The following is a 10,248-nucleotide window of genomic DNA, read 5'->3' on the forward strand; positions in this document are numbered from 1 at the left end:
CATTTTCTCTAAACTCTTCCCTTTTTCTCAGTTCTCCTGTTTATTAGCTTCCCATTTTCTCTTTTTCAGTTCTTCCTTAAAGAACTTTTCCATTTTCCCTCAATTCCCGTTTTCTTTTGATATCCCGTTTTCTCAAAACATCTTATTTTCTCTAAACTCCGTTTTCTATTATCGACTGCTACTTCAACTAATAAACTCTTAATACTGATTGTTCGTTATTGCTTTCTGTCACACGTGAGCTTCAGACCTTGGTATAATCTTAATGCATTTGTTATTAGATTGAATGATGGTTTAACTGCTTTCCTTATACGCATAACTCAGTGCATAACAAAACAGAAAGAGAAGTTATTACGTTATAAATTTCTTAAGTATTGCATAAAGGATTCTATAAATATATTATTTTTTAGGTAGGCAGTCATATCTCGTCGTAGAATTACGAAACATATATCTATGTACAGTCTTTGAAATAACACAAAATATAACTTCATATTAACAACGGATATATTAAAAGATATTTTCTTTTTTTTTGTTTTGTTTTAAATATATCTTTCTGGTCAGCGAGTAGCGATTTTTTTGTCCAATCGGAATAAGCGTTATTCAAGTCCAAAGCCCAGCCTTGTTTATTGCTATACCGAGCGGGCTGCTCGTCTGTGGTGCGCATGCGCACCAGAAAAAAAAATTACGCCTTCAATGCGCACGTCGACTCCCTTTCCCGCGCTCTTTCATTTCTCTCCACAATAATTCGGTGCTTAATTCAACCTCATTTTTAGAATACCAAAACCTCAGACAAATTATCGCCTATTTCCCAGCGAGAACAAAGGTGACGATGAAGATGATGATGAACGTGATTGTAATGATCACGATACGAGTCGAGTTTGATGATGATGACATCGATGATCACAATGATGATCTTGGTGAAGGTGCGAACACCATCTCTTCCTCCTTCGGGGAACTGGAAAAAAAAAAAATGATGAATGAAATAAGTAGGTACCAAGACTCGTCCTAGTTGCTGTGGGGTGCTGGAGAGAACGAGTTGTATGTTATGTCACCCCCTGCGAGACGTTGAGGGGGCGTGGGGGTAGGATGTGGGGTGGATGTGGGCGCGTTTGATCGGCGTTGTTAGACAGCGGTCTAAAAAAAGGCCTCCGCTGTGACAGAGAGTCTACGTTGAGTCTCTTGAGTTTGTAGTCGAGTCTCTTTTTGTTTCTATTTATTTAATTATTTTTGTACTACTGAACTGTTCACCTTAAGCAAAGTCTTCGAGAGAGCCTTTGAAATGAGAAGAAGAAAAACGGATAACTTAAACAAACGCACTTTCGGCCGGAGCTTTCCCGCGCGAAACCCTCCCGCGGCTCCGAAGCTGTTCTAGACCGAACTCAGTTGAACGGTGAACGGAAACGAATGGAAGTGACTCAAGGAACTATCAAAGACTCCACTCAGACAACCTCTTTTTTTTATGTTTTTTCTTCAGGTAGTTCTTGCTATTTTCTTTCTCTCTCTAGCTCTCTCTCTCTCTCGTGTCAAGAAGAAGCAGCACCACTACTTTTCGTACTTTCGGAGGCTCAGAAAACCGTCTAGTGACGAGGAGGAGGCGAGGCGAGACGATGACGTCACGGTGCCCTTCAAGCGTGAGTCTTTCTGTCTCTCTTTCTCTTTTCCTCTCTCTCTCTCTTTCTCCTTCGCTCCACCCTTTTCAAGACAACAAATCCCCCTCGTTATTGTTTTCATCTCGCGTTCTCTTTTTTCTTTCGTTATTTTTCTCTTTCTCAAAGGGCGCCTTACAAGTCGTAGCCAAGGCGGTCCATCTCTTCCAGCATGAAGTCGATGTCCTCCCTTCTGACCGCCTGGGAGGAGATGATGTTCCTGAAGAAGTTGGGGTAGTGGTCGAGGGGCTGGTAGCCGATCATCAGGGTGCCGGCGGTCATCATGCGGCCCTTCAGCAGGGGTTGGACCTGCGAGGAAAAGGGCGGCTTCGGTTAGAGAGGAAATGGAGTAGAATGCAGGCATATGGTACTAAAGACTACCGCACTAGATACTTACCTCAGGCATGTCTATTAACACTAACTTGAGGGTACAGTGAGATACATTAATTTGAGATTCAGGGGAATACATACATTAACTTGAGGGTACAGTGAGATACGTTAACTAAAGGGTACAGAGGGATTCATACATTAACTTGAGGGTACAGTGAGATACGTAGTGCATTAACATGAGGATACAGTGAGGTACATACATTAACTTTAGAGTACAGTAAGATACGTTAACTTGAGGGTACAGTGAGATGCATTAACATGAGGGTACAGTGAAATGCATTACCTCTAGGGTATAGTGAGATAAAACTTCGGTATCATACCGTTGAAGTTTCAAAGGAATTACCTGTATCAAATTGTGTTAACGCCGCTAGTAAATCTTTAAATTTATTAATAGAGTTAAATCGGCTCCTGTCTTCAGTTACTGACCTCTACTGTTTGGGATATTGATCTCATTAACCTAAAGTTAAGAGTCAAGAAAGAAATTTAACTTTGCGGAACTTTGAAGCGTAAAGAGGAGAAGGTTCGAACGGCGGCTCTTTCAGACTGCACTAGACGCAAAACAAACATGGAGAGAAACAAGACTGACTGACCTCTCCTAGAATCTGGTGTCTCTCAGGGCCGGCCTTCATGGTGCGGAGGCGGTGGGGGACGTACCAGAAGCACACGTTCGTGCATTCGGGTTCGTCGTTCACGAATTCGAACTTGTCTGGGTGTTGCTTCATTCGCTGCACCATGTAGGAGGTCATCTCGAACAGGTGGTCCATGTGCTTCTCGAAGCCCTCGTCGCCCTGGTGGGAGAGAGAGAGAGGTGTTTTTTCGGGGGTTATTTATATATTTATTTATTATTATTATTATTATTATTATTATTATTATTATTATTATTATTATTATTATTATTCATTTTCATTATATTTTTTAATTTTTGGGATTTTTTTTCATTTTGGAGGGTGCCTCTCGAAAGCCTCGTCGCCCTGGGAGAAAGAAAATTATATTTTTCGGCGGTTATATATATATTATTATATATATATATTCAGATATATATTCCTATATATATATATATTATATACACACACATATTTCTGAATTTTTCTGCAGAGGTAATTTTTTTTTATGTATTAGGTTGAGTCTGGTATACAATTTTTTTTTGAAAACTGGTTTTTGTAGTTTCAGTTTTTTGACATTTTAAAATTAAACGCTATAAATTTTTGTTGATTCAGGTGCATAACTTTTTTATTTTTATTTTCGAAATAAAAAAAATTGGTTTTGTAATTTCAGTTTTAAATGTACATTTTTAAAACGTGTTACATTTATTTTTCACGCCTTTTATACCAGACGGTTTTGGGTTTTGAACACGGCAGTATGTCTCCTATAGAACGTACAGAACAATATTATGAATTTTAACAGTGAGCACCATAATAAGAACAGTGTTAGTCTAAGGGTTCCACAAATATAAAAATGTTAAAAGTTCTCTTATAATTTATAAACACTTTATAAAAGGGTTTGAACCCAGGGAAGGGTTCGAAAGGTTTTATAAGGTGCTTTTAAATCAATACACGAAGTTTTAACATTTTTATTATTGTGGACCCCTTAGAACATTGTATATACTCGTTGTGACTGAATGTTCCCCTCTCACCACCGCCCCCCCCCCCACCCCCCCCCCCCCACCCCCCCCCACCCCCCCCCCCCCCCCCCCCCCCAGAAAACAAAGAAGTGTTTGTGGCATTTGTAATGGAATGTCTTCTACCTTAATGTCGATGTTTTTCTTTATTTATATCAGGAAGGAATTTTGTTATTAGAATTCTCATCAAAGTAAGCTACCTGTACCGATTCCAAACTCTTGAAATATTTGAAAAACTCTCCCCCGCCTTTTCCTTTGGGATATATTTGAAAAAAAAATCTCCCTTTTACTTTGGCACGATCCAAAAAGTATATATATCTTCCTTTTCTTTTGATATATTCGAAAAAAATCTCCCTTTTTCTTTTCATTTGGTGTGAAGGAATGACTCTACCTGGAAGAGGACACTATAAAAAAAATTTTTTTTTTTTTTTTTTTTTTTTTTCGTGTTGTCTTGATATTTAGCAATTTCGTTTGGCGTATTGCATTAGCAATACTCTTCATAGACAAAAACACCTTTTTTTCCCTTATTCTCAAAGTGTTCAGAAACAAATGTTTCTCGTTCTCTCTCATTCTCTTTGAAGTGCTGAAATCGGGAACTTTTCGCTTTCTCTGTGAAGTGTTGAAAAATTCATATAGAACGCTTCTTATAAACACAGGTGCGTTCAGTTTCCTAATTCGCCAGATACTTTTCCATTCCCTGAGAATGCTCTTTAAACATCAATACAGTCTTCTGTTCTCAGCATATACTTGGAAGCAAAAACCTATTTCTTTCATGAAATCCTGGAATTTAAAGAACGGTCCTTAAAAAAACAAAAATCACATTCCCTCTTGCTCTCTAAACACCCAAGAGGAAATTCTCCTCTTTCCTTTCGATGTTTCAAAAGTGAAAGAAAGAACGCCCCTTTGTAAACAACACATTCTGGAAACAAAAGTTTATCTCGTCTTCTGGAGCCGCGAAATTCTAAGAGAACGCTCCATGTAAACAACACGTTTATATCTTCTTCTAGAACGATGAAATTCAGAGTAAAATGTCCCTGTAAACAACAATTTTATAACTTTTAGGACGATGAAATTGAAAGAGAACACTCCCTATTAACAACGCATGTATCTTCTTCTGGAGCTATGAAATTAATAGAGAACGCTCCCTGTAAAGAACACATATCTTCTTCTAGAGCTATGATATTAATAAAGAACGCTCCCTGTAAACAACACATTTATATCTTCTTCTGGAGCTATGAAATTGATGGAGAACGCTCCCTGTAAACAACGCATTTGTATCTTCTGGCGTGACGAAATTGATAGAGAACGCTCCCTGTAAACAACACATTTATATCTTCTTCTGGAGTTGTGACATTGATAGAGAACGCTCCCTGTAAACAACACATTTATATCTCCTTCTCCCTGTAAACAACGCATTTGTATCTTCTGGCGTAACGAAATTGATAGAGAACGCTCCCTGTAAACAACATATTTATATCTTCTTCTGGAGTTGTGACATTGATAGAGAACGCTCCCTGTAAACAACACATTTACATCTTCTTCTGGAGCTATGAAATTTAAAGACCGTTCCCTGTAAACACATTATATCTTTTTCTGGAGCTATGAAATTAATAGAGAACGCTCCCTGTAAACAACACATTTATATCTTCTTCTGGAGCTATGAAATTAATAAAGAACGCTCTCTGTAAACAACACATTTATATCTTCTTCTGGAGGTATGAAATTAATAAAGAACGCTCTCTGTAAACAACACATTTATATCTTCTTCTGGAGCTATGAAATTAATAAAGAACGCTCTCTGTAAACAACACATTTATAACTTCTTCTGGAGCTATGAAATTAATAAAGAACACTCTCTGTAAACAACATATTTATATCTTCTTCTGGAGCTATGAAATTCAAAGAACGTTTCCCTGTAAACACAATATATCTTCTTCTGAAGCTATGAAATTGAAAGAGAACGCTCACTGTAAACAACAGATTTATATCTTCTTCTGGAGCTATGGAATTAATAGAGAACTTTCCCTGTAAACAACAGATTTATATCTTCTTCTGGAGCTATGAAATCAATAGAAAACGCTCCCTGTAAACAAGACATTTATATCTTCTTCTGGAGCTATGAAATTAATAGAGAACGCTCCCTGTAAACAACACATTTATATCTTCCGGAGCGACGAAATTGATAGAGAACGCTCCCTGTAAACAACAGATTTATATCTTCTGGAGCGACGGAATTGAGAGAGAACGCTCCCTTATATCCCACTCACCTTGGATCTCCATAGGAGCCATAGCTTGAAGATGTCGTTATGGCGACCGCACTGGATGACTTTGTCGCCTGTGTCGTAATTGACGTCGTATGGCTTGTCTTGCTGGAAGAGGTAATCCGCACACATTTGGTTGCACGATATCAATAGGCCCTGCAATGGGGGAAAAGGTGGATGTTGCAGAGTATACAAAGAATGTTAGTTTGGTTTCTTTGTCGACAGCGTTCTCGGTTTAATGTCGGTTATTTTCGGAGTGGGTGCTCTCTCTCTCTCTCTCTCTCTCTCTCTCTCTCTCTCTCTCTCTCTCTCTCATACACAAGTTAGTTCACTGGGTTTAGATTCGCCTTCTTTTTTTGGTAAAAAATGTGTTTAACAAATCTACTTAGATATATTACTCTCTCTCTCTCTCTCTCTCTCTCTCTCTCTCTCTCGACAATTTAACAATTCAAGACACTTGTAGTGACACTGGTTTATCATATTTCCAAGATAAACTAATCTCTCTCTTTCTCTCTCCCCAAAATTCAGCATTTGAGACACTTCACATCACAGCGTCAATGGTATGGTTTACCATATTCCCGAAGATAAGTTATTCTCTCTCTCTCTCTCTCTCTCTCTCTCTCTCTCTCTGGCACTTACGTCTTCCTGGAAGTGAACGGTCGAGCATTGGAGAAGGACGCCCATCAGCTTGTGTGGATTCCAAGTGATGGAGTTGGATCGCTCGACGCCCGCCATCTTGTGCCTATGGTTCTTGGACAATAGAACACCACCTCCCCAAGCGGCCTGGTTGGTTGCGTTTGTTTTGGTTGTCGTGTCGGACAGAAGACGACGGAATGGGTTGGTGTCGTTGGACAGAAGACGACGGAAGGAACGGAAGAAAGAATGAATTAATATTTCTCTCAGTGATGCTTTTTTCTTTTACGTCTTAAGTGACTGGCTTCATTAATTTTTCATTGTTATTTTAATTTTTTAAGAACATTACGCAATGTTTTTCCTTAAATCTAAAATGATGACTGATTAGACAGAAACTTAGAATAGAAGACTTTTCTAGAATCAGAATAGGCGGTCTGTTTTAAAATCGACATGAAAGCAATTGAAAATATCTTTCTGTAAAATGAAGATATTTTTATTTAAAATGGATTAATTTTTCTTTAAAAGGAAAATATTTTTCTTCAAAAGGAAAATATATATTTTAATGAAAATATATTTTTTAAAATAATATTATTTTAAATAAAAACTTTTTACTAATTTTGAAATATTTTTTAAATAACAATATTTTTCTTTTAGATTAGAAATATTCTTTTGAATAGAAGTATTTTTCAGGAAAATGAAAATATTTTTCTTTAAAATAAAATATTTTTCTATAAAATAAAAAATATTTCTCTTTAAGAAAAAATATTTTTTCTTTGAAAATATAAATTAATATTTTTAACATAAAATATTTTTCTTTAAAACAAAAAAATATTTTGATCTAAAATAGAATATTTTTCTTTAAAATACAAGATATTTTTCTTTGAAATAAAAAATAGTTTTCTACAAAAAATATGTTTCTTTTATAGAAATATCTTAAAAAAAAGTTATTCTTTAAAATAAGAATATGTTTCCCCAAATGATAGCAGGACCTTAACCAGACAGAGTCTCTCACTCAAAACCTGACGACGAGGACCATTCCCCCTTTCCCCCCAATCCTTCCAGTCACAACCGCCCCCCCCCCCCCTCAAAAACTCACATCGACGTGGAACCACAGCTTGTGCTTCTCGCAGACGTCGGCGATGGCGTGGAGGGGGTCGAATGCTCCCATGACCGTCGTGCCCGCCGTAGCGGTGACGAAGAAGGGCACTTTGCCCTTGCCCTTCGCCTCCTGGATGAGTCTGTCGAGTTCCGCTGGGATCATGCGGCCCCTGGGGGTGGAGAAAAGGTTTTAAAGTAAGCCCTTGGGGGTTGGGGGGCGGGAGGGGGCTCTTGGGATTTGGGCATTTATGATTTATGAATGTTGGGCTTCGAAGAGGAAATGACTTCATTCTTAACGGTTATTAATTTCTATATAAATGTCGTGGCGTGATGTGGGATGAAGCCTTAATTATAATTTTAAGAAAGAATTAGGTATGGCCGTGTTCGAAATGAATTTGTTTGATTATATTTTAAATATATTATATATATCTCAAGTATAAAAGGGCCATAAAAACGCTCTGGTATAAAGTTAAGTTCTTAGCTTTGAACCAGAGTGTTTCAATGGGCCTTTTAGACTTGAGACGTATCCTGTTTTAACAGATATATATATATATATATAATATATATATATATATATATATATATATATATTGACACTAAAAAGGTTTGAAAGGCGTAACGGGGGGAAAACCTCAACGCAGTCGTGCTATAAATCAGTTGTTAGGAGAGGCTGGATAGCAAGAGGGAAGGAAAAGAATGTGCACGGAGGTACAGTAAAAGGAATGAAAGGGGCTCCAGCTAAATCATATGGTATATATCTCCCTTTAGAGCCACTGAGGTGAAAATGCTTTAGACACTGTAAGCATTATTTAAGGTTCCTTGCAGCGTGCCTTCGGCCCCTAGCGGCAACCCCTATCATTCCTTTTACTGTACCTCCGTTCATATTCTCTCCCTTCCAGGTTTCTATCCACCTCCTCCTAACAATTGATTTATAGTGCGACTGCTTTGAGGTTTTTCTCCTCTTTTTACTGTCAATTTTCCTTTCAGCGCTGAATGACTTTGCAGGTCCCAGCGATTGGCCTTTGGCCTGAATTCTCTATTCCATTCTATACTCAAGGGAGTTGAATTCAGATAAGAAAAATTGGTGGGTAACTCACTCACCTGTCATCAACTGGAACTTCAACCAAGTTATCTGTTCCTAGACCCATGGCTGCAGCTGCGCCCATGAGAGAGTAGTGACTCTGAAAAGAAAGATGATAATTGGGGATTTGACGTCTAAGACTTTATCCGGAAGAAGAAGAAGAAGCAGATACTTCTTCTTTCTTCGACGAAGAAGAAGAATATTGAGTAGATAGTTATGTAAGATTATCGGGTATTAAATACTTCTTCATTCTTGTATGGATAATTGTTATGTATTCACCAAAAATAATAATAATGATATTAACGGTGAAGAAATCCTTAATAATCTAAGTGTAAATATATAATGAAAATGTATTTCAATATGTAGATTTCCTCACCATTCAGTAACCCGTGCTATTATGAATATTTTATGAATAATTAGATTTTATGAATAATCATAATAATAACATCAGCAGGAATCTCTTACGTGGAGTGACGTAAACATGACGAGTTCCCCGGGCAGGGCTGCCAACCCAGAGTCAAAGTATATAGGGTCTGCTCAACTCGGCAGTGGGGGCGGAGCTAATACTGTGACGTCACAAGAGTAACACTTCCTGTGCTTATCCATTGAATTACTAAAAGAACCTTTATTTTTTTATACATTTAATCCATATCGCATGGTGTATTTTATAAAATCTTGATAAAATCTGTAAAAAGGTCACATGCTTGATGTTTTCTAATACCCATTCTCTCATTTAGTCACGAACCCTTGTTTTATTTCATGAAAGATATACAAGTTTCAACACACTTAGCTACTCCAGCTTTCTTCATATGTTTATTCTTTACTCATTTATTTGCTTACCTATATACTAGTTTGCTGTATTCTCTTCAAGTCCATTTTTTACAACATGACACATTCCCTTGCGCTTCTCTCTCTCTATCTCTCTTATCTCTCCTTCCTATCTCTTCTATCTCTCCGTCTATCTCCATCCTCTCTCACGAATCACTACGATACTTAATTTGCAATAAATACAGAGAAAATGTGGATACAGGCAGTGTAAAAAATGGCAGTTGCATTTGCACGACTTGACCAGAAAAAAGAAAAACAATATCAAAAGTATAAGAATTACATCATATACGATATAAGGTATCAAAGGAATAAAGGATGAAGACAATGATACAGAAAACACATTTCCAGCAAATTTCTCATTAGCACTTCATATCACATAAATATACATCCGCACTTAATTTTACATATAACACAAGCTGTATACATAAAGGTATTAATTATGCATGCCTCAAACGATTACAATATTTTCGGAAAAAAGTACAAAAAGGTATTCGTCAGTCTGGCTGGATGTAACTGATGACGTTTCACAAGGGGCGGGGCTAGATGTCAGATCTGCCACGAACGCTTATTTTTTTAATAATTTTTGCGTGCGTAGATAATTTTTTCTGTGCGAGCTTATGGGTTTGAAAGTAATTGTAATTGTAATGTGTCATATACCAATTGAAAGAGCATTCTTTTTACATTTACGTGGTATAT

At 37.3% G+C, this 10,248-nt stretch overlaps 1 protein-coding gene across 1 annotated transcript in view; it reads right to left on the reverse strand.

The window, feature by feature from the left end:
• Positions 1-1,677: 1,677 nt before the first annotated feature.
• LOC135214384 (glutamate decarboxylase-like) overlaps positions 1,678-10,248 on the reverse strand; it is a 113,152-nt gene continuing 104,581 nt past the window's right edge. The window contains exons 5-10 of the mRNA XM_064248630.1: positions 8,745-8,824; positions 7,642-7,813; positions 6,552-6,695; positions 5,919-6,068; positions 2,624-2,821; positions 1,678-1,952 (exon numbers count right to left, since the gene is read on the reverse strand). Of these exons, the coding sequence (XP_064104700.1) occupies positions 1,779-1,952; positions 2,624-2,821; positions 5,919-6,068; positions 6,552-6,695; positions 7,642-7,813; positions 8,745-8,824 (918 nt within the window). The 3' untranslated portion in view covers positions 1,678-1,778. The remainder of the gene's footprint in view (positions 1,953-2,623; positions 2,822-5,918; positions 6,069-6,551; positions 6,696-7,641; positions 7,814-8,744; positions 8,825-10,248) is intronic.

Source organism: Macrobrachium nipponense, chromosome 45, assembly GCF_015104395.2.
Source record: "Macrobrachium nipponense isolate FS-2020 chromosome 45, ASM1510439v2, whole genome shotgun sequence".
Classification (NCBI taxonomy): domain Eukaryota; kingdom Metazoa; phylum Arthropoda; class Malacostraca; order Decapoda; family Palaemonidae; genus Macrobrachium; species Macrobrachium nipponense.